General features: G+C 42.1%; 1 protein-coding gene across 7 annotated transcripts in view; it reads left to right on the forward strand.

Annotated features, from left to right (window-relative positions):
• AUTS2 (activator of transcription and developmental regulator AUTS2) overlaps positions 1-25,083 on the forward strand; it is a 793,700-nt gene that overhangs the window by 209,330 nt on the left and 559,287 nt on the right. For all 7 annotated transcript variants that reach the window (XM_075518124.1, XM_075518122.1, XM_075518121.1 and 4 more), the window contains exon 2: positions 4,852-5,061. In XM_075518124.1, coding sequence (XP_075374239.1) covers positions 4,852-5,061 — 210 coding nt within the window. The remainder of the gene's footprint in view (positions 1-4,851; positions 5,062-25,083) is intronic.

A 25,083-nucleotide genomic window follows, 5' to 3' on the forward strand; every position in this document is an offset into this window, starting at 1 on the left:
CATTTCATGACTGTTTAATAATTTGGGGTTTTTAAGTGTCTTATTTCTTTATACTTTATTTTTGGAGTGAAGGATAAATTGTTGGGCTCCAATATAAAGCGGTTGTGGACTTTACCAAGAACCTGAGGAGCAAATAACAGAAGATGGATGGTTGTAGACTGATGCAGTTGTTATTTGGTCTTAATAGCCCTGCACTGTAATCTAGTTTTGTTTTTAATAATCAGTTTTTAAAAGTAGTGCTTTACTGGGGTCATGTTCAGTGTGAATTCAGAAAGTAAGTTCTTGCAATGCTGGAATCACAAGGATAATCCAGAAAGATGATTTGGAAAGACCAAGGCTTGAAAGCCCTGAGCAGCGCCTGCAGTTTTCATCCAGATAAGTGCCTGTGGTGCGTTTGCTACACAGTGCATTTACAGCATTGCTTTTCATCAAGTGTTCCCATAGAAAAATCCTGTAATAAGGGGTGGAACAGAGTTTCTGTTGTTTACATGTGGTTTTTAAGTCGTTGTCAGAGGGAAGGTGGCTGGAGGGCAAGGGCAGGAGGAAAGGGCAGCAGCGATGGACTGGCTCTCAGGTGCCATTCATGGGGGTGAAGTGTGTACCCCACAAAGCAGTGTGAAGCACTGCTCGGTTGCCACTGAGGATCTGATTTATAATTAATGAGCTGTCATTTACATAGCAAGAAGATGGACTCTCCTGAAATAAATCAGGCATAGCTCCCTGAAAGCTTAACAACTGATGAGAATGCAGTGTGCCCTTCAAGCCTCCTACCTCGAGAAATTATCTGATGTACCCACGGAGGCTGCTTCTCCTCCCCTCACCAAATGCAGGGCTCGGATTGAAATTGTTAATATTAATTGGAGCCGAGATGATTGCAGTGCCACCCCATCAGGCTTCAGCAGCCCTCCTGCTCGCTGACGTCGCGGCAGGAGTCTGTTCAGCATGGGCGGCTCTTCTCTGCTACGGCACATACAGTGGTATCAGGTTGATTAATGTGCCCAATAGAAATAAAACAAATGGAAATTTTTTTAGATTATACAGTACACTCATAAATATTAATGCACTTTTGTATTGAATTGCATGTAATTACATATTTATACATTTAAGTCACCTTCCTGATACACTTAAGGCACTTTACTGATGAAAGGTATCTCTGAATAAGATGGTTTTAAACCATGCCTAATATGTTCGTAGGATTTATTTAATAATGTGTGGGCTTGTATGCTGGCAGGAGAGGAGAAAAACCTCCATTAAAGTCTGAATGTGTTGTTCACATGGTCTGCTACTTAGTTTGAATCGACTCCAGGGTAGCTGCTGAAAAATATGTCTCGACATGAAATATTACTACATCTCCTTATCTATGTAGATAAGGTCTGTGCAGTCCTGTCACCTTAGAGTAATTACAGCTTATTACTCTAATCATGATGATGCCTGAAGTCTGTAATTAAGATTGTGCTGGCTAATGTACTCGCACGCGGCATGGTACAGCTATTGTCCTATCTAAACAACAGAAAGATAAAAATTGGATGAGGGAGAAAGGGCAGAAAGTGGGAAGTGATTTATGCAGGGCCACAGTTCCCAGCCAAGCGCCGCCTCCACTGAACCCAATGGCTTCCAAGAGGGCAGAATCGTGCGCATCCTCCACGGCCTCGTGTGTGCTGCTGTACTGACGGCGTGCCCAAAACAATCCCGGGCAGTTTGTACCCTCAGCCGTGAGGATTGACACCCCATGTGATCTCCATTCAAGCTAGTTTTAATGCATCCTATCCACCCGTGTCTCAGCTTTTATTCTTTTAACATGTCCTGTTGCAGTCCAGTCTGCAGATGAAGAATTTAATATATATTTTTATATACATATATATTTTAAGGCCAAATCATATATCTGTTGAAAGCAATGAGAGGTTCTACCATACAATTCAATAATACAGGGTTTTGACCCACAGCACTCTGTAATTTTCTCTGCAGCGATGTCAGTTGGTGAAAAGCAGATGGCTGTTCTGGAGGAACATGGTTGTCTAAACACCAATCTTTATGTCTAAATTTCATAGTAAGCCCACCCACCAAACTGGATTTAAGACCCGCTTTCACAATTTGCAGAATTGGAAGCTATGTACATATGGAGCTCCCTTTCCCTTCTTTAGTGGTGAGCAGAAGAGGCACCTTATTTTTGGACATTTCTGCAAATTGTTCCTTCTGTCTTGGAAGATAGGTTTTCATAGAGTTTGCAGAAGGCTTTGTGAAGCTGCTGTCACTCATCTTTGCTGTAGGTATATATGCAGATTCTTTCATCCCAATTCTGACATGAGCTAAACTTTGCTTTAGGTGTATCTTGACAATTCATGAAACTTTATGCAATTGGCTAGAACATGGGCTTCTTATGGAGGAGCTTACCCGAGAGATGGCCGTAGTGATCTGCAAAATTTGACCCATCTTACACCCTCTTTAAAGCTAATGGGAGCTAGTAATTTCTTGATGGCAGTGCTAGCCCCATTAGACGTTTTATAAGTTTCTGGAAGCCTGCCACTGTTACATTTAGATCCCTAGCTGGTGTGTGTGTGGGGGAAATATCCCACAAAGCTATTTAGTCATTAGGATAATTTTTTTTTTTTCCAGAAAGTTTCCCTTTCTTCACTCCTTCAACGTTTCACATTTAGAGTGAATCCTCCTAATAGCATTTCTATCTACAAATACGAGCTCTGTGTTTTAACAGCAGTCCTGTGCTGGTGTAATATGCTATTCATAAAGCACTGGATTTTTTTGATACTGATCTGAAAAAATATTTATGTTTATCATTAGCAGCATGATGGTGGTTGTCTTAGGGCACAAATCTGTTCTATGATAAAGTATCTCATTGTTTCAACAGAGCGCAGTGAACAAGTTGTAATTCTGGTGCTGTTTTGCTGTGTTGAAGTTGCTCTGTGGGAATCGCAGCATTACTTGGTTTTCCAGTTTATTTCACGAAGTGTAGCCAAATAGGGCTGAGTGCGGGAATCACTGTGCGAGGTGCTCTGCGTTTGTTATCCGGGAGGTCAGCGTGTATTTGTAGTTGCTATTTGATGAAGCTATTGATGATGAGAATTGGTGAAATGGTAACCGTAATATATGACACCTGAGAATTTTCCGTCGTGCATTTGTGGCATATATCTAAATCTGAAACCTTCCTGGGAAAGGAGACAGAAGGTGTGCTCAGAAAAGTGATTCTTCTTACTTTGGGCTTGCTCTGTAGGATCTCTCAGCTTGTATACAGTGCTTTTTGCAAGTAGATCTCAAAGCATGTTATGATTATCGGTGCTACTACTGACTCGGTTTTTTTAATAGCTGGAGGAACCAGAGAAGAGAGACATGAGACTGTTAAAATACTGATCCTGTTTTATAGCTAAGGATGCTAAAGACTTTTTTTGTGAGCTTAGATAAAGCTCCTAACTTTTCTGATACAAGTAACACTGTGTGAAGAAAATCTTAGAAAAGGTAGAAAAAGTGTCTTTTAGCTTCTGTTCCATATTCCCTTCTTTAATGCTTGTAAAATTATTCTTTTTACCAAATATCAAATTTGAACGTTGACTGTCTTCAGTTTAATTAATGTTCTCATTGGTTTTAGTTATGAATTTTGTGAAGCTCTTGTGTTTTAGATAGGCATATAGGGAACATTCTTTAATTAAAGCCAAACTGATTTTTGCCTTCAGGCATGTTTTTTTTTGCATTGAAAGGTGGCATAATTTGAATTATATTCTCCTGAACCTGAATCTTTTTGTGACACAGGGACCAACACCCCAATTTTTTTCCTGCTGTCACTTATAGTATTAAGTGACAATAAACAGAAGCATGAAGGCTTACAAGATCATATCGTACTTGATGGTGGGGCATGGAGAGCTTTTGGCATGTTAATAGAGTATGCTTAAAGTATTACACTATTTAAATAATATGCCCCTTATATGGAAATACTGTACTCTTACATATGGAGTTCTTGGAGTAGATGTGACTTAGCAAATTGTATTTATTAGATGCACAATATGTGTTGTAATTTACACCTTTCCAATAGCTTCTATTTCTTCTCTCCCAATGATCATCCAGCCTCCTCTTCCTCTGCCTTTAATTTTGTGTTATTGGAGAATTTTTTTCAAGTAACATTTATTTTAAAGAAACAAAAAAAAGAATTCTGTGCATTGCTGGTTATCAGTAAGAAAATACAGTAGCTGTAGCCTAAGCTACAAAAGTCGCGTTTATGTTACAAGGCTTGAGTGGTTTTTATAGACAGCCATTGATAGTGGGGTTTAAAGAAGGGTCAGTTAAAAAGTTTTCAAATACAACTTTACTTTTCCCCACCCCCCCCACCCCGCCCCGTGATTTGGAAATCTGCCTAGGTCAGGCTTGAGGGAAATGTCCACTGAAGTCAAATGAGATTCATTGGCTTTAATTGGATGTAGGTCAGCTCTTGCCTTGTCCTGTCAAATACAAGAAATAATAAAAATAAATGTGAAAAGCCAAGCCTTGTTTAAAATGAAGATGGTTGTTAATTTAAACATAAACATATGCTGTTTTCTAAATGCATGCTTACTTGATACATGAGATGTGTTTGAGAATTATGAGGTTGACAGTATGAAATCTAAAGGAGTATGTGTCTGCTTCTGTGCACTCACTTCATCTTACAGATTTTATTTTTCATTTGCCTATCTTTTGATTAAGTGGCCACCAGTGAAGACTGCTTTCTCCTTTTCTGGTGACTATAGCATTGCCTTGGGAATGCTTCGCTGGTCACCTAGAATTGCTGCTTAAAGAGGTCGACCAAATCGGAGCCGTATCTTAATCGCTGTGTTTTTCTTTTCTTCCTTCCCCAACTCCCTCCCTCTGCAGAAGGACGTAGCTCTGAAACCTCAGGAACGTGTGGAGAAGCGACAGAATCCTCTAGCCAAGAAGAAACGGGAAGCACTTACCAATGGGCTGTCATATCTTCCAAAAAAGAACAGACTTCACCACCACCAGTACAGCTCTGACCGAGAAAACGATCGTAATCTTTGTCAGCACCTTGGGAAAAGGAAGAAAATACCGAAGGGTCTCAGACAGGTGGGAGACACGTTATCTGTTGCGGGGAGGGAGGGCTTTGGCTGTTGGCACATGGTACGTAGAAGCAGATTTCTCATTTTGTGGGATCACTTATTTTAACCCCTTCGTAGTTGTTTTATTCTTGGGCTCTCAGATGCCACTTGGTACCATGTCCTGGTACTAGAAGAGATTAATTGAGTGGGAAAGCAAGTGGCATATTGATGCTGGAGCTGAGTTGTTTAATGCATGTGCAAAGGTTGGAAGAGCTTTCCATAGCCTGGCTGTGAGACTGTCAGGGCAAACAAATGTGGTCTCTCTATTATGTTGTTAGGCCAACTTTGTGCTATAAATATGCCTTCTTGTCTTTAGACTTTGTACACAGAAGCATAAGACCCCCTTGAACATCAAGGGCAAGGTGATGTAATTGTGAGAGGGGCAGCTGTTGATCAAGACAAAGCTCTAAGACTGATGACAGTGCGAGGGGCTCATTTGTAGGATGTCCGTGGTACTGGTGTGTGCTTTTTGAGTAACTACTCATCTCCCTGTAAGCAAGAACTTCTGGCCTTCCCAACACTGGTGTTCCCTTTCTGCAATAGCTGTGACGCACGTGTGACAAAAGTGAGCAGATAGCATCCAGGGTTGCAAAGCTTGAGGCTGGAAATCTTGTACTCTTACTCAGGACTGTGCAGTGTTGTGTTTCTTGTTTTTAAAAAAGAAGAAAGCATGACAAGTGTGATTTCTCTGGTGAGCAGGATGCAGAAAAAAGAGCCACAATTTGCCTTTTTTGAATAAATATCCCTTGCGTTTTTGTTATGTATAAAAGACTAAATTAGAGCTGGGTATTTTAAGTATACCATGCGCCCGTACGGTCGTTTGGCTCATTGCGAAACTGAAGTCTAAAGTAACAGTAAAGAGGTCGGCCTTGACCTAAATTTGAATTATATTAACCATAATTTATGTGTCTAATGGAGATGGTTGATATTAATTGAATGAGTCTTCATCCTTGTTTGGTGCAAACCGAACATTGCTTTGCAGAGAAACTTTTAGAAAATAGTGAGAATTCACTGCTTCTCATTTTGTGAGCTCAGGGAAATTGAAGGAACATTGAGGATGACAAGTACATTGACTTGTATTCAATTTTGATATTGAGAGTTACAGAAGCTGGTAAAAAATATGTTTTCATGGTTATTTTTAAGCCTATACTGTATATAGAAATAAAATAAGAGATTATATAGTGCTTCAGCAAAGCAAACAAATTGTAAAATGCACGTTCTACACTACCACACCTGTTAAAGGTATTTCTTCTAATTTAATTTTACTTTGTATTTCAAAGGGAGGTGGGGAAACTCTTCAGGATAGTTGATGCAATGGTTATGTTATAAGTAGATATTGAAGGTTGCTGTGTTTCCTTGACTGTTTTCTGTGTTCACCTACGCGGTCTTCACTCTATTCCTTTTTAGTATGTCAAATGGTAAATGTACGTGCTTTGTGCCGTAGGAATGGGCCTTCGTAAAAGCTGACTTTTTGCACTATTTGATTCCCCTGGCATAGCCTACTGTCAGGTGAAACCTTTCTGCCCAGTACTTAAGCAATGACGGAATCAGCCTTGCTGCTGATGGAGGTTATTTGTGAGGTTATGTTTTTAAGAATAAATATACACTGGCTTGGAAGGTATTGAGTTGACAAATGTCATGGAAAATGGTTTTTCTTTTAGCTGATAAATCTGAGTACTCTGCTTAATTCCTGAGGGATAAGGCTGAGAGAAAATAAAATATCTTGCTCAATATAAATTTAATACATTTGGTAGGTGTATAGCTCCTTAGATAAGAACATTTTAGTCTCATGAACAGTTTTGGTGCTGACAAATCCAAGTGGCTTTGGCACTTAGACGTGGAAAAAAGATGTCACGGAAAAGACTATAAAGCTTATTTGAAAAGGCATACCCACAACCTTTATATATAGTATTTCTGGCAAGCATTTTCTGTCTTCTTTCAAGACAAATGGTGAAGACCTCGAAAAAGGGAGGAGAATGATAAGTTTTGAGGATGGTTTTCTCTGATCATGTAACACTTTCCTCCTAGAGTCACTCTTGGCTGCACACCTTGGGTTTGCTTCCCCACGTAGCTCCATCCCATTGAATTCTTGGGCTCTCGATGGGAAGTAAAGTTGCTTGTCAGCATTCTCAGATGACAACAAACCAAGAACTGGGCCCACTGGTGTTTTGCACTTGACAAGTAGGAAAGTCCAAAGCCAATTAGAGTTTAGTATTCTGGATATATATGGTGTCCTTGCCACATTAGGGCTACATATTTTACATGTAAACAATGTATCTTGCCCCTGTTGTCCCCGGAGGATCCTGAATTGTCACATGTGAATATTGTAATTGCATGGCAGGATGCAATCTCGATGCTGTCGCTTGCATTCCCGGGCTGGCATAAGACCTTGGCTGCAGTCTGTCCCTGTTGGGAAATGCTTTGTACCTGGAGATCTTGTTGGTTGTTTTACCAGTAGTTAACAGTCCTGTCTGATACGCCTTTCTGTGAAATCTGTTATCTGCGGGAAGTAACTCTCACATGCAGGATTTACGGTATGAAGCTCCCTTGTCAAACAGATTTAGTTGAAGTCAGCTATTGGAAGGACTGCTAATTAGTTTTCAGAGAAAATCCTTGCAGTATTCATGCAGGTATTTATCCATCTATGCTGAAATGCCTACAGGTTTATTGAAATCTAGAAAATGTGAAACTGTAGGTTAATTAAGGCTCATATTTTACTAGCGAGAAGACTTTTGAACTCTGCTTTGTGAGCTTTTATAAATGTACTTATTAAATGCCTCAAGGAAATTTTAGTTGGCGTTAAGCAAACATGAGACTCATCAGAATGTTTCTCCAGCGTTTTAAATTTAATTTCCTTTACGTTAATTGGTGATGGTGCATTTTTATGTGTTTTCTGTGAAAATAATTTGGAAATCTTAAAGTGAACATTTTTAAACTAGTAAAAGTGTGGCAAAAATTTTTGAGGTTTTATTCCTCAAGGTTCGAGGAGGATAGGGCATACTAGGAAACAATAGTTTTCATTGCAGAAGGAGTGTTGAGAGTATTTTGATAGTGAGGGGGAAGGATCGTTTCTCTTTATTCAGTGGATGTGTGTTTTGGAAAGAGCACCGAGTATTGTTATCTCTACCACTTCCTGCATGATTTTCTTTATCTGCTGGGAGATTCATATGCCTTCTTGCAGAAAAGGATTGTCTTTGGCATATGCTTCCAAACCAGCAATCTCTGTGCTGGGCAAGTGGTATATTAGCTGGCTTACGTGTATACGAGAGCCAACTGCTGCTGGGCTCTACTGGGCTGATTCCAAAGACACTTGCAGAATATCAAATCCCAATCCCAGAAATCGTGTGAGTGCAAGGAGGGAGAAAAACTGGTAATGAATAAGGGGCAGATAAAGAATAAAAGGAAGAAAACTCATGACAGAGAGATGAATTAGGAGGTAAATTTTAATGAGATAAAGGAAAAACGGTAAGAACAGCAAAAAAGATACACTGCTGACTCTGGCAGCCATCAACTACAAGCATTACAAACTATTAGCTTTAACCTCGTAGTCCATTACACGAATCTGTTAAAGGGGAGGGAGGGAAGTATTGACACTTTTCCTTCTCAGAATTAAGTCCACGATCCCCTTGGCAGTCTCGCCCTGAATCTATACATCTTAAATTTGAGACGGCTAAGGCTTTTGATGGCTGATCTGGATGGCCACTGTCATCCCGTCATCGTCGCTTGCGAACATCACGTTGTTAATTGTATTGCAGATTTACTTGCACACTTGTCCTTTGGTGCAGAGGTGCTTGTGTGCTTCAGTGCAGCAAATCTCTGGTGCGGAGGGTGAAAGAACCGTTGTGTGATCTGCATTTAATCATGCTTACAGTTAGGAATGGCTTTTGCATGCTCTTAGACAAGCCTGTACATGACAGGTAATGAGAGTGGAGCGGGAGGTGGGTGTTAGCTGTATGGTTTGTGGTGACATTGGTCGGGGAGCTGAGCAGATGGGTTTGATTGTCACCGGCAGTGTGATTCCAGTGAGAGCTGACTGTGGTGACAAGCGATTTACAATGTGCTATTTACAGTTTGGGTTTGCAGTCTCTCAATGACATCTGAGTGCTCTTTAGCAACTGCTTTCATTACTGCTTTTCTAAGAGCTGTTAATTGAAAATGAAATTGTGGGTGGGCTTTAGGAGTGCAATAGCAGCTACAAGTATTATACACAACCATGGAGAACCATTTAATTTCTTTGACTCCCATCTTGTAGCAGCAGCAAGGGAAAAAAGGTGTATATTTTTCTGCAGTGTGAGGTTAGACACCTTGGAAATACTGCATACAACTTGCATACACCCATAATGAGTGATAAAGGCTTGAATCTCCTTTTATATAGCTGCTGTGATTTGGGATTACTTCACTGGCAGCCAGTGGATTCCAGTGACTGTAAAACTGCTGAAGATCGGGAAGGAACCTGGGCCATGAAAATAGCTCAGGCAGGACAACTGAGGGGTTTGCAAGCCGTGCTGGCTGTGTTTGGTCTAGTGTTGCACTGCTGGAGGTCTGGCTCTGTGTGACTGCCGTTAAAGGAAACATTGCTACCGACTCATAGAGCGTGGGACAAACTTGCACGCCTTAGTAGTACCAGCTAGGTGTCAGGTCAGCAGTGATACTGCCGTGCATTAATGGAAATTGAGATAATGTTTCTTTCCATTCTGTTTGTAAAGAGAGACTTTTTTTTTTTTTAATTTCAAAACACTAGCACAACCACTTTGAAAGTACTAGGTTTGATGTTTGTTTTGCAACCGCCACACTATGGTTTGATATGTGCAAGTGTTGCCAAAAGGTTAAAGTAACCCAAAGCAAGAGTCGCAAGCAACAGGACTTTGCAGGGAGCGCTGGTTTAATGAAACTTTGCTGTGTGTTGGTATTGTGGGCATTGCTTATTTGGATTTATTTGTCAATCCACCTTATTAACTGCATTTAATTTGAAAAATAAACTATGAAATGACAAAAAAAATCAGATTACAGCACTGAAAGTATAGAAAGGTATACAGGTGACTATGCTTTGAGGTTACGTACACAGCACGAGTGGATGTAATCATATGTGGGAGAAGATGCTCATGTGATAGAGAGATAAGTAGATCTGGGATTTCAGAAGGATGGATGTAGGATGGAAAAGGAGGAACACATCTATGGGAAAGGGGAAGGGATGAAGTGGTGGGGCTGTGCACAGGCCCAGGCTGGGCAGTGTGGTTTTTCAGAGGGGTAAATGTTCCACAAGGGTGTGCATATGGAGGGATATGCCCAAAGAGGGGGCCCGCTGTGTCAGTTAACATCGTCTGTGTCTGCTGCTGTCCAGCTCGGCATTATCTAGTCTACCATCGTGCTGTTAAAATGTTGAGTGCTTCGTGCTGGCCAGTTGGTAATTTCATCCTTGAAAGGGTACCGCGCTTTGTTTTGCACACATGCACAGTATGTGGATTTCTGTATGCGTGAGAGAACGCGTGTTTAAAAGCTGGGCTGCTATTCAGTTGCCCCTCGCAGAAGCCGCCGCTGGTGGCAAACAGTGCTTGAATTGCAAGTGTTTTGTGATTCTCAACTGCTGTTTGCTTCTGATCAGAGGCCACAGAAATCTCCAGCTGTACTTAACCCACAGTAACCATATCCAGTGCGTCATCTATGAAGGCACCCAGCTGCTCAAAAGCATCCAAACAACTTCTGGGCCCTGATAATATATAATTGAGCTCAATGGCACAGAGAAGATTGTTGTTCTTTATAGAAAGGACTGAAAAATGATGTGTTGCTTCTTGTGCCTGTTGTTCTGCACTGCACATCCCCTCCCCCGCCCCCCCCCCCCCCAAGGTTTAATGAAGTTCCTGAATAGGCCCTTTGGCTTCCTTGAAAACACACACAAAAACAGGCACATAATGTGAAATCCAGAGCCATTCACAAAACCAAGCGCGATGACAGGATGCAGCTAACGTTTTCCAAGCGAGGCGAGCGCACCGAAGCAAACACCTGCATTCATTGATCAGCCGCTCATAGAAGCTGCCACTTTACTGAAGATTTGCCTGCAGTGACGTGTTACAGGCGTTTCCCCCCCTTATAATCCCCAGTTTCACCTGCAATTTTTCAATAAGCTATTGAATTATACCTCTCTAAATGATACACTGCAAATCCAGCAGGTCCTAATTGCTAATGATGGTTCTGAAAGACTTTCATTTGACTGTAATTAGGTTTGCAAGCAATCAGCTGCCCTTATCAGAATTGAAAACACATATAATGTAAAATACGGGCTGGTGGGAATGTAGCGTTTTCTTAAAAGGAGGAGGGAAGAGGAAGATGTTTTATTAGCAGAAGCTGTGACATTTTAACACCTTGAAAACATCATGTGTGAAATTAATTCTGTTCAGTACTATACCATCTGGCAATGTTATTGTTCTGTATATATTGCCATGTAAAGTGCGCTTTTTTCGTCTGGGTATGAGCCTGTGTTTGAAATAGTAATCATGAGTCAAACTGATTACTAAGGATGTTATCCCTGCTAGATAGGTTAAAAATACCTATTGGGAAATCCCATGGACTCAAAATGACTTCCCCATGGAAAGCTTTGCTTGCAGGGCTGATGAAATTGGAAGAAAAGGGCCTTGGTTTTGCCATGCCCCTCTCCTGTGAATGAGTATATGTGCTCAAAGGTAAGAGAAACTCGATCCAGGTATTGTTTATTGAAGCTGAAGTAGAAAATGCCTGTATCTTAGACTTAGTACCGTGATAATTGTTTAATAATATACTACTCTTTTGATCCTGTCTGTATGCTCCTGCATTAAACACCCAGCTCAGAGCCTCCTGTGACAGCTAACGGGTGTTAGTGGCTTGTGTCTTCAGGCTCCAGTGTAGAGACAGAGAGTCCCCCTTCATAGATGCAGAAGAATGTAAGCTTAAAATGTGGTTACAATCTGGTGTTTGCCCACTCTGGCTAAAACATCACGTTTGGCAGTGTGGCCGGTCTCTTAACCAGGACTCAAAGGTGGACATTCATACCTGATACGATGACCAGTGTAATTATGGTGATAGTGTTACCTGTAGATGGTAGAGCTTGTACAGCCAAGGCAGAGTGTGGAAGAACTTGGATCATATCTAGAAACAGGAATAAATGGTGGAAAATTAATGCATCTCCCATGTTTCTCTGAAGCCGATGGTGTGAGCTGATTGCACCTGGGATGCAGCAGAAGAAGGGTTCCTCTGCCTCCTCTGCTTTCACCTACCAGTGCTGTTGTGTTGCAGGTGATCAGGCTTGTAAAAACATGCCAACATTGGTCTTTTTCTTATTTCTAATGCAAATTTTGCCACTCCTTTGCGATCTGCCCTGCTGCATCTCGCTTCGTCTCCTGGCTCCAGTTTATGCGGCTGTGAAATGGAGTTGCCAGAGAGATGTCACCACCCTGTCACCAGACCAGGTAATGCTGTGGGGAGGAAGTGCCCCTGTGTGCACCACTCACCCACTGCAGCCAGCGTAACAGAAGCTCCCAGCAAATTCCAAACTGAAAAAAGATTAGAAACAGCAGCTTTTGAGTTAACCTAATTATGTTAATCAATTAGATATCTTGAGGAGAATAGTAAAAAAAAAAATTTACTGTGCATGGAGCAGTTATTGTCTCCCAGGATTATCTTTTTTCTTTTAATGTTGGCACCCTACTTTAATTGAAAACTTAAATGATTATTAAAGGTGCTGTATTGGGAAGTGAACCATATTTTAAATGTGCGATGCAATCAATTGCTGTCTTAAAAGTTCCTAAGTATGTTACCAATAAGGAATTAGGCAAAAAAATTAATTTCAACTGAGGCTGCTTGGAGATAAATTAAGCTCTATCTTAAGTGATATAAGACAGTATAATAAAGTGACCAAATTGAATTTAAAAACTCTAAATCTTCCAGCACTTTTTGAAATAATTTTTTTGTTTTCTACAGATAACTTAAATCTAAGCCAAGACTTCTGACCTGTAGGTTTGCCTGTGTATTAACTGGAAGCACAGCAGTTCATTCTCAAATGTGTTACGAAAAAATTGAAGTGGTGAAGCTATGTTACTTAATTTTTCTTTTTTCTTCCACAAACTCTGTATTCACAAAGGGAGGGGGTGTAAGAGCGATGTTATTTAAATGTGGCTGTAGCATCCAACAGTGCACTCGTGGGTGCGCAGCAGCTTTCTGTCGCAGGCCCCTCGGTGGGTGCTGCGGGGAGCAGGGGCCTTGTGCGCTGGTGCTGTTCCCGCTGTAACACCCGGCTGGGCAGGCAGGCACAGGGAGGCTGTGATACCCCGCTACAAGCACGGTGGTTTGGGAAGAGCCGTGGGAGCAGGAGAGCAGCATCAGGAGTGTGTCAGGCTCCTGCGTGAAGCTTAGACTCTTAGTTAGGCTTTTATAACCTTAGGTCCAGCTCCTGAGTGCCGTAACTCCATGGATTCAGGGGCACGGACCTAGGCCATGTGCTTCAACAATGGGGACACTTTTAAAGTGTCAGTGAACAACGCTCAGAGGAACCGTTCCCTTACCAAGTAGTACGGAAGGCCCCCTAGTTTGGCCTTTCCAAGGGGAATATGACAGGCAGGAAAAAGGCAATTCCTTGAATTCGTAAGTGGGATATTTTCCTATCTCTTTGTAAACTAAGGGCAACACTCTTGCTTTTGTAGCTGACTCAGTACAGCCCCTCTGAAGGGGAGGGAGGCTGTGATTCCCCGAGGTCTGAACAGCTGCATTTTTGGCAGAGATTTGGCAGAGACTTATTAGAAGCGGAAAGTAAACAGCAGCGTGAGTGGCAGGATTACCGCAGCCTGGTAAGCTACAGCAGTGTGAAATTCAGGTACTGAGCTTGCACGATTGCTTTCACGGTTTGCAGTGCTTTGTGGTGCTGTTGCGGAGTTTTGGAGCCTTCCCTGGATGTAGCCTGGCGGTGGCTGTGGAGGGGCAGCTCTGGCCAGCCCCAGAGGCTGCACGTTCCCACCGCGGTGGCACAGTGTTGCTGAAAGAAATGTGTGTGTGCATTGCTAAACTTTCTGCTATTTATTTCATTTCAGCAAAAACAACCTGTGCATAAAGCTCAGGAAAATTATTGATAATCTTCCTCAACCCTGAGGAGGTTATTCTCTACTTTGTGTGGTTTCACAAGTTGGAATGTTGCATTTCTATAAAATTAAGACATTTAGAATTCTGTTTGTGCCCAAACCCACTGAAATGGAACAAACTTTTAAATATAAGTCCCCATTTCCTATGTTTGACCCTTTGTCATAGTATATGAACTATATGCACTAGGAAAGCCTCCTTTGTTACTAGCAAAAATGGGACATAGCTTTATTTTTTATACTGAGCTTGCTGTATATGACTCTTGAAGTCAAAGGGATATTTTGAATCAGTTCCATTGCCAGTTAACGCAGTATGGCCGTTACTCCTAAAACAGACAAAACCAACTTGTCCTTTTGTCCTGACCTTTCCCTGGAACAATTTTCCCTGCTCAATATTAAAATACAGTGAGGTTATATGAGCGAAAATGGAAGAGTTACCCTTAAGTAAAAGTTACTGTTGCTAAAAGAAAACAAAAAAAATTAATAGAAGATCAACTGCAAAAGTTACTGTGGTTTTGCATTTCCAGTGCTGTTGGAAGTTTGCCTCTAATATCAGCAACGCTGTACAGGCTATGACAAAATACTCCTGATGCTTCTAATTTTCCATTTTTTAATCGTCAGTGTAGGATCAGTTTCAGATTTATCCTTTTGTATTGGATCAGCTATTGGAAAGATTATTCAAATGTGTCACTCTTAACGTGAATGGACTTTCTTGAAGAAGTCCTAAACTTGTACCACAGTGCAGCCTTACTCAGGAAAGTGCACAAGCATGTTCTTAGCCATAGCTGCTTTCCTGATGTCTGTTTTCTTACACTGCTGATCTCTGTGAGCAGTTGTAGTGACCTGTTTTCAAGAAAACTCAATTCTCGTACTTTCTCCAATTAAAGAAGAATTGCTATTACAGTTTAATCACAGATGCTCCTAGTATGGAAGATACCGGAAGAATGTTCTCTCTAGTCCAACAAAATGAAGACATAGAAATAGGATGATAGCCTTTCTAGATCTGTCCTGCGTGTGAACATCCATGAGGCATAAGATCTATTTAAGGGAAAGTTTGGCAAAAGACGACATGGGTGTAAACTGGTGTAAAACAAATGTTAGCGGGAAGTTAAGCTTTCAACCGAGGGCCTAGTGAGATCCTGCAAGAAATTGTGGGAGGAGGAAGCAGGAAAATAACTGGTCTGCAGGCACAAGTTGATTTAGATGATATAAAAAGAAAGAACTATATGCCATTAAAGTCTCTGACAGCAGAGAGCTGAATCACTGACCTCGAAGTTCCCGTGTACTGTATGCCTGTTTGCCTTCCCCGTTAGCAGAGTTGCAAATAGACGTAGGAACCTGCGTGCTTAAGAAAGAAGGATCGAGTTCAAAGAGGATTTGAAGTCCCTCTCGCGCAGCTCTTCTCTGCATGAGCAAGAGAGAGAAAACGGCAAGTTTTCTCATAAAATGCAGTCAGGCCTAAGCCCAGCTCACCCTGCTAACCCTCCCCCAGTCTCCCAAGGTTAAACAAGTCCTTAAATTAATAAAAATAGTAAAGCTGAGAATGGGTATAGAACTGGAAACTGGCGTTTAATACTTAAGAGATTTCAGGTTGGCTTTGTCTAAAATATTTTTATTAAAATATTTAATCATAAAGCAGGTGGATTTTATCCTAGCCATAAGAAGCAGCAAACATCTGGTGCATGAAAATTTTTCATGATACCTTTATTTTGGCTGACTATGCTTACCATTTTCTTCTGAATAGGTTGTACTCTGATCTAGTTGGACAAAAAACCTCATACTTTTATAAATAAAAATCAAGTGCCCAAAGCAGGCAGAGGGTTAATAAAAATGGAAATTCTGTTAAAATTACTAATCAATCTGTTTAATGTTTTATAATCTCCCCTCCCCCTAACACATGTTCTTCTCTTGTAAAGCACCTTATTGCTTCCTGCTTGTTTACCGGCTTTTAGCAAGTCAAGCAGCTTTCAAATTGCTTTGATGTTAATTATAGAACTTGTTCAATAGGGCTTGCTAGGTGAAGGAAAATAGCTTGTATGTTTAAGACAATAAATAAATACACAGACAAGTGCTCTGTGCTTTGGTTCTGAAGAAGGAGATGACAAGGTACTGATGACTTAGTGTTGTGTTGTCAAATAAAGGCTATATTTGGGTGGCATGCTGCTCTCAGTTAGCAAGATTTGATACTAGTTGTCTTCACTTCCCTTGATGATAAAGGGGAACTATGTGCTGAGGACTGATCCTCGTAGTTGTGAAAGGAGTTGAGTTTCAATACCTCTTGTGCCAAAGTAAAAGATTCAAGAAACGGGAATTTTGCCTTAGCCCACAAAAGCTGTTACTATGAACTAGCCCTTTGGATCGCGCGTTATCCCAGCTCTTCCGTTTGTCCTGCTCTGGACTCTGGTCCAGCCTGAGCTGCCTTTACTCTATCCAATTCAAGTGTTGCTGCGTTAATGTTTTACCTGTAGCTCAGTTAGGGGATTTACAAAAAAGTGCTCTTACTTTGGAAAAAACTCTAGCTGCCTCTGAGTAAAACTGCCACATACTCAGATCTGAACTGGTCAGTCAATGTCAAGACATAACCCCCCTGAAAGAGAGCATTAGGTAGCAGTGACAGGGTGGGAACCGAGGGTCGGGCCCACTACCCTCCAGCCGTGGCTGTGTGCTCTGTGCTCTCTGGCAAGTCACAGCCTCATTTTCCTGTGTTCATCCTGTATGTAAATTGTGTTTAATCATAAAGAACTTGTCTACCAATTCCTAATCAAGGCATAAAGGCTTAATCAGAGAATTTGTGCAGTGTTTGGAGATCTTCAGATGAAAGGTTCGGTACCTGTGTGATAAATTAATATTAATAATTTCTAGTTCAAAGCACCGTAGCCATTAGAGCTGACTGTGGAGTTTGTCAAAAGCCAGTGCTGTGTTGAATGACTGGAGAGTACCTATCAGGAAGCCATGTAAAACCTTTAGCTTATTAGTGACATTGCATTTATAAATTAGTAACAATGCACAGAGGGGGAGGGTGGAAGGTGTATCATTACAAAACGCTTTTGAAAGATGTGAAGTAGAATTTGCGGTCTAATGTTTCCTATAAGAATTGCAGTGGTTTTGGTGATGGAAAGATATTATTTTCAGTATTAAGGCTTGTGCTTCCAATGTTTTAAATAACCTGTGTTTTGGTATGCAATAAATACTGCAAACGACCCCCTCAAACTTTCTTCTTCATAATAATGATACATTTTGATATAATTATTACTGGTGTGCTATTACTGTTTTACAGTAGGTACCAGTGGGTGTGTTGTTTCCAGAAGCAATAATTGGCATGCCATCTTGCATACTATTTTAGAGTGATCATAAAGCATTTCCTGGAGTAGAACTGCGTGCGATTGTAACATTGCATTGGGGGAAAGAGACCTTACCCCTTAAAGAGACCTAGCATTGCAAGGCTTGTAATTTTAAGTCTTTCTAATTTAAATCATGAAAATCTGTTTTTCATGAATAATTCAGAGATCTGATTTAGCAGAATTATTACCAGCCCATGTATATTAAAGAGCTAACCTGCTACGCCAGTTCTGTTTAAGACACTGTTGATGGGGGTTTTCTCTTTCCTGTAGAAATGATCATCTTTGTCTGTTAGAAAATAAAGCTGCTGTGGTATTTTATCCTTTTGATTGCACAAGGATGTTTCTTTAAACATCGTAGGCTAAAATTCAAGCTGAAGAAAAATAAACCCCTTACTACAGGAGCTCCTAGAATTCAATTTAGAGAGAGTAAACCTTGTACTATATCCATTAGGAAAATGGCAGTATTCTTCCAGTTCCTGATGTTATTCAATTACTTACCCCGCTTCCTGCTTTTAGCGTAAACTGTATATTTTAGCTCATGACCTTTGACAGCAAATTGAATCAGAAGTGGAGATGCAATGAAAGTTGTTGTGGTCTTTTTTTTTTTTTTTTTTTTAAAGATTCTTTAAAAGCATTGATGTGTAGGAAATTTTGGGGTTTGTTTTGGTGTTGGGTTTTTTTAATAAGCCTCGCTGTGGATTTTGTAATACAGTGCATTTTCCTTGGAAAAAAGAAAATTTAAGTTAATGTCCTTCCTTATTTGCCTTGGAGAACAGCAGAGTGTGCAGAGCTGCTCTTGTTAGTGCATGCCTGCTGAAATTAGCTTTGCATATTTTAGTTAATACCAATAAAAGTGGAGTTTGTTTAATTTAGAATCAAACCCTTGTTTAGATTGGATTAGCACTTTAGGAAAAATATTTAACTTGTAAAATGATACTATTGACACAAAGTGGTTACAAGTCCAAAGTCATCCTGGGCTTTGTTTCACCACTGTTGTGGCCTTTCTCTTCTTGCCCACGTCCCACTCACAGGTTTTTATAGTTTTTAAATGATTTTATGCAGTTTAAAGGCTTATAATGGAATGAAAAAATGTCATTTTCTGTGTAAAGTCATCAGAACAGTAAAAGCAGAGTCTTTTAAAGGTGAGAGAATCTTCCTGTAACGTGTTACAAAATACAGTGCCTCCACGTGAGTGAAGCTTGCGTCTTAGTAAGAACTGAGGAACATTGATAGACAGTGCTGAAGGTGTATTTGCATGGCATCCTGAGAAACTTCTCATCTATCAGTAATTCCAACATACTCAAGTGTATCAGGAAACCTGCAGAAAGTAATTCACCGTCAGCCCTTTCATGGCTTTTATCTTGCCCCGGTTTTACTCTCTTGGAAATACGGGCTTCCTTTTCCAAAGCTGCTCCGCACCACAATTGACCAAGTCCCAGTGTCAAACTGACTTAAAGTACTTGGGAGTCAAAGTCTTAATAAAAACTGATGGGATTTAGGGTCTAGATTGCCTCTGTGGCTGTTGACATTTAGTCAAAATCTGTTTCTCTTTTTACTGATTTTACACTGCCCTTCAGGAAGGGAAAGTCACCCCAGCCATGCTGACTGCACTGGAGTTGCAGTCTGTGGGTGGTAAGAGATCCGAGCCATCACCTGGAGCAGTTTCTCATTTGTATAAGACTTAAATTTTCAACATCTCCAGGTCTGCTCCCCCTTAAAAAAGAAGGAGGGGAGGGAGTACAGAAGCATTTGGACTAACAGTGCTGCAAATACCTTCTCGCAAATCTTCACATACGTTGTTCTAATCTTTAGCTTCTCCTAGATTGTAGCTCATTTACAAGCTTTCGATCATACTGTTTCCCTTACACTTGTGAATAGTGTGAACACAGAAAGAAACCCAAACCAACATATTCATCTGAAGCTTTCCAATGTTGGTACCCCAAATCTACTTGAAACTCTGCAGAAACTATTGGTAAGAACATTGATGCTGCCCAGATCAGCCAGCCCAGCCATACCCAGTTCCCTGCTCCTGATGAAACTTCTCACACACGGTGTTCCCTGAGCTTTTCTATTAACAGTGGAATGAGACTTCAGTAGTTCTTAGCTTTATCTGACCAGAATGCCTTCACGTCATAGTTCCCCCCAAATTTATAATTTTTACTAATCCTGTGTCTTTCTAGAATAGTGACATTGAGGGAATTAAGAGCCCATTGCTGTGTTCAGAACTTGCACTTGGATTAAACTTGAACAGAACTTGAATTCAATAAGAAAAAATCAGGAGATGTCTTAAATTTGTTTCTTCCCATGTAAAGAAGTGGACACCTCCTTTCCTTCACTCAGTTACAAAAGCAGCCTGCCCCTCACCCCGGCTGTTGTGGTATCTACTTGCACTGGAAGCACAATCTCTTTTTCTACAATGAGTTGCAAAATTTTCAGGCCTGTACACAACTTCACAGGTTGTACAGTGGTGCAGCCTGGGTTTGCGCTAGGAGAGAGCCTGCTTTTCTGCATATGTATTTGTCTAACCTGGTACAAGAGCTTTGTTGCTTCAGGTTGTGTTGTTCTGCAGGGTGTTCCAAGATAACATTTAATTCTTTCTTGTTCTAGCTGCAGCAATGCCAAGTATTTGTTGAACATCTGTCAGTGTGTTTAGATTATTAACCTAACTTCTGCTCATTTATGTTAATAAAAACATTTGAGCTTCATAACAAGCATGTGTAACAGTTCCTCACACTACTAGTCCCACTGAAATCCAGCTGAGAGAGTTGAAACAATCTTACCCCAACTGGCAAAGCGTTGGCAATTCGTCTTTCAAAAGCATTGCCGCGCTTTCTGTGCTGCCTGGACCTGGAAGGTGGCACAGCTTATAAATGGTTGAATTTAATCTTCAAACTCTAAAGCTCATATTTTGGGACAGACTAGGAAATGTGGGAAATAGACTCCGGGACTGTTTCCAAATTTGGCACCTGTAATCAGAAAGTTGTGGTCTGTCGTACCGGTGCAGAGTGGTGCCTGTTGGCCATCGTGTTACAATGCCAGCAGAAGTGTGTTGAGGAGCACAGAGTAACATAAAGCTGGTGAGATCAGGACCCATAAGTGCTCTTCTCAGGTCTGCCACAGAGGCAGGTCCCTTCAGTCTAGAGGCTGTAGGATCTGCACCCTTGGAGGCTTCACATCTCCCCTGAGCAGCCTGATCTCTCCTGAGCTGAGTCAGCCTTGCTTGGAGCAGGGCTTGGACGAGGTCACCCCCGAGGGCCCCTCTGACCTGTTGTGTGTCATACTGAGCCAGTAATTTCTTTTCTGGGAACAGAAACTGCCATTTATTACACTTATTTGGTGTCTACTATTGGGCTGCTAGTGTAATATGTGTAACAAGCAACCCTGAAGCCAGCTTGGGAAATGGTCCCTGCATTTGGGTCTCCAAAGGCCTTCACTTTATTGTTAGCACACAGTTTTTGCAAGTTGAATGAAAGGACAGATCTCCTCTTTGGACTACATGTAGTCTGCTGGGCAATGAAATGCACTTGGAGCCATTCTCCCAAGTCCTATAATGTTTTACTACAGATACTATTAATAAAAGTATTAATTACACTGTTCTGGAATTAGGATTTCGTAATGAAACCTCAAACAGAAAACTCAAGCCAGGTTGGCCAAATGTCATGAAACACTCAAACTTGAGCTGCGAGTAAAATAAAAGTCTGAGTTGTTTTAAGGTTTATGGTTAAAAGAATGTAAAACCTTTCAGCTTGTCCAAGTTTTGACAGAAAACCTTGCAGTACTTGGCAGTCCTGGCTGGGTTTCCTTAAGTGTGAAATGCAAGATAAAACCGGTGACTCGGAGCCAAGCACAATGAAACGAAAAGGTTCTCCTGAAACAAAGAGAAATGGAGATGCACAGATTTTTCTCACAGCTCTCCTTCAAATCCTGGTCCTGTTCAACGGGGTGCGCTGGCTGGAGCATCCCCAAGCATGGCATGGGAGTGCTGTGGGAGAAGGTGCAACTGGAAGAAATATTTGGTGCAGTGATGTGGCTGGTGAGCGTGGCTCTGCTGACTCCAAGGGAGCTGGGGTGTTTTATGCCAGCTAGGGATTTTGCCCATTAAGTTACTGTTTAGTTGCAGAGGGAAAGTTGTAGAAGTGAGATAAACTCTTACAGGCTTTTTTGTTGCCTTGTAATGTGTACAGCAGTACCAACATATGAGCTGTAATTAAAAGCTGTTTTGAATACATTTCAAATGTTTGACTTGGATGGGAGGGGAAAGGCAATTTTCTCTCTGTCCTTCCTTTCACCCTTGAACTGGGACTTCTACAGCCTGCTGGGTGAAATGAAGAACGCTTTTTCATTTTTTATCCAGAAAGGCTTTTTAAGAAAAAGGAGTGGTTGTTAAAGTATTTGGGAGGATTTTGCTGACAGCAGATAGAGTTGTGTTTGCACATATGGGGAGCGGGGGGAGTCAGCCATGTGACATTTCTGTTCATCCAGTACACTCCAGAATTCTGATTATTTACAATATTTTTCATCTATTTGAATTACTTCAGTGCTTAGAGTATTCAATTTTAAGGACTTTGACTCCCCCCCACCCCCACCCCCCTTTTTTTTTTTTTTAATGTCCTGATAGAAGTTTTGTGCTAATAGGGATGGGTTGGGGTCAGAAGGAGGTAAATAGCAGTCGGCGGGTTTTTATCCAGAGCCCTTTTATCTATGACTGGAAGAGTTTAATGTTTTAATTTTATGCAAGATTTTGTAACTCTTACGGAAGGTGCTGCTAGCTCTTTCACATCAACGTGAAGCTTGCTTATGCTCCTGAAAGCAATTTCCCAGGGCCTCAGCCGACTTCTGGAGCAGGGAGGAGGATGCGTTTCCACTAGTGACTGGGCTGGGGCAATTGGTTTCTTTGACATTAACTGCCTGAGTATGATGAATTGCAGCCAGTTTCCTCCACCACCAGGTCATCTCCACTGTAACATTTTGTAGTGACTTTTGTAGTCAAAACCAGTTTGTAAGGCAGGGGAAACGCTCCTCCCACATCCTAACCTCGTCAATAATACCACTTGCACCCTTGAGATGGGCTTTCCTAGGTGGGCAAATCTAGGAATATGGACGTTGCCCAGCTTTCTGTGATTTTTGCCCTGAGTTGATTAACCAAATCTTTGAGTATTGTAATTTTTAGATCTCTGATCTCAGTAGGGTAAACAGGCTTGCAATCTATGACTTAAGAAAGATGCTTCAACTGAAGAAACCTCGTCTGGGACCTTACTGCCACGGCTCTTGGGCTTTGAGCACGCTGCTGTTGCCTCTGCCAGTTGCCCCGTGAAGGTGGGGGGAGCAGTTTTTCCCTCTGCCAAACACCTGTGTGTGCAGCACGCGTAGGGGCTGCAGGTGGGATCCCTCCACCAGCGGTGCTCCAGCCGAGCCTGGAGCCCAAGCAGCGCAGCGTCGCTGTGCAGAGCTCTTCCCGAGGAGGGCTGCGCTTGTCCTTCCGTGTGCCCCGCTCCTCCTTCCCCCTCGCCGCTCCTTCTTCCGCAGCAGCAGCCTGCTGCGCGTGAGGGCCCGCGCCTGTCTGCCGCTGCGCTCGGGGCGGTTTCGGGGTGCCCTCGGGGGCGGCGGGCGGCGGGCGGCAGCGCGTCCTTCGGCGCTGCGGGGCGCGGAGGGGCCGCGGCGGCGGCTGCTCGGCGGGGCTGGGGCTCCCTCTGCGGACCGAAGCGGCGAAGTGCGGGGCCCTGCTCGGGGCACGCCTCGCCCGCGGGCTGCACCGCGACCTGCCGGCCCTCAGCCTCCTTTCGTATTCCGGGGGGCTGGGGGGGCTTCTTTTTTTTTGCCACCCCCCCCCCTTTTTTTTTTTTTTTTTTAATTCCCTTTGACAAAGGACGCTCATTTAGGGAAGGGTTCGGTTTTGGTTTTGTTTTCAGTGGCACTGCAGGAACGCGGCGAGTAGCAGATTCCAGTTTTGATCAGACAGATGTTAACTGGTTTCCCCTGGCTGCCTCCTGCTACCTGAACAAGCAAAACAAAAAGCAAACAGATACAAATGGCAGTTATGGGATCAGTTGACAGGGAATTGGAGTTCCACAATGTCCCAGGTTTATTCTTTTATCCCGCCAAAGCAGGACAAAGATATTGCCGCCCTTGCTGTGGCATTTATCACAGCATTGCTTGTGCGGAGCGGCTGTTTGACTCCATGCATTGAAGTTGGTGAGAATCTGAAAACATTCAGAACCTTCACGCAGGTCTAATTGCAGGATTGGAATTGAAAGTGTAAATAGTTATTGACACGCAAGGGGCTGAAGGTGTGACTTGCTAAGAGTCAAAGATGCTTTACATTGCTATTTGAAAACAGAAAATCTGCGAGAGAAAAGCAGACCTGTGGAGCTGCCTCTCCCCCTTGTCTGCCGGCTGCTTGGGCTGATTTGGTTCTAACTGGCTCAGAGTGAGTGATGAATCCTTCTCCCACTTCCAGGAAGACTTTAGTTAACGCTAAATTTGTGAAAATGTTTGAGATAGCGATAGGAGCCTTTCTTGGAGAACCAGAAATGACGCTTCTAAAGGTGTCGCTTGCCCCTTTCTTCCTTTGGGCACTAACTCACATGGCCAATAATGGGAGTGTAAATGTCAATACTGTTAATTGCTTTCCTGTTCCTGGAAGAGGAAAAGAATGGAGAAAGGTTTTATGTTGGAAGATCTGCGCGGTCTGCTGCGAATGACAGTCTGTCTCAGCACCCTGAGGGGCCGCTGCCAGAAAATGACAAAAATTAAAGAGCAGGGAAGTCCCGGGGAGCTGGCAGAGCCCAGCTGCACCTCTGCTCCTGGAGCTGGTCCTCCTGCTCCTCTGACGCTCGTGAGAGCTTTGACTATTAAGACCTGTTTGCAGAAGAGCAAGTGAATTTGCAGAGGGAATGCAATCACATTAAGCATCTTCACAATCATCTGTGGGTGTTGTTATACGTGGCTGAAGCTTACAAAAGCAACACTGGCTCCCCGTTGTCACCACCTCAAATACCAGCTTTCAGAGTGACTAGCTGAAATGTGGAACTACAATTTTATTGGGTCGGATACTGTGAAATAATATTTCACAGTTTTTGCTGCCTTTACAATGCCATAGCAAATTAGTAGCAGGAGAACTGACAAACTGTATTTTGCCTGTGATCAGCCGTACTAATGTATTATTCAGCCGTGATTACTTTTTAATGGTCTAAGAAGTGTAGAAACATTTCCATGTGGCTGGATGGGAGTGGTGGATATCACTAATTATAACATCTACATTACAAATATGGATAAAGTTGAAGGTTAAAAATGATGTGTCCTTTCTACTGGAGTAGCTACTTTTATGGAGTGTCGTAAGAGACGTATACTACTGGTTTTATCTTTTTTTGCAAGCATTTAAAGAAATGCCGTCAAGTTGGTAAAGGGCACATCTCTCTTTAGTAAACCTGCTATAACTATGGCAACTAAAGAATAGCTGTTTCACATCTTTCTCCCCTATTCCCCCTTTACTGATGAGGAGCAGAGTCCTGACACACATCCAGCACAGCCTGGCTTTCTACAGACTTTGAC

This window comes from Mycteria americana, chromosome 15 (assembly GCF_035582795.1).
Source record: "Mycteria americana isolate JAX WOST 10 ecotype Jacksonville Zoo and Gardens chromosome 15, USCA_MyAme_1.0, whole genome shotgun sequence".
NCBI lineage: Eukaryota > Metazoa > Chordata > Aves > Ciconiiformes > Ciconiidae > Mycteria > Mycteria americana.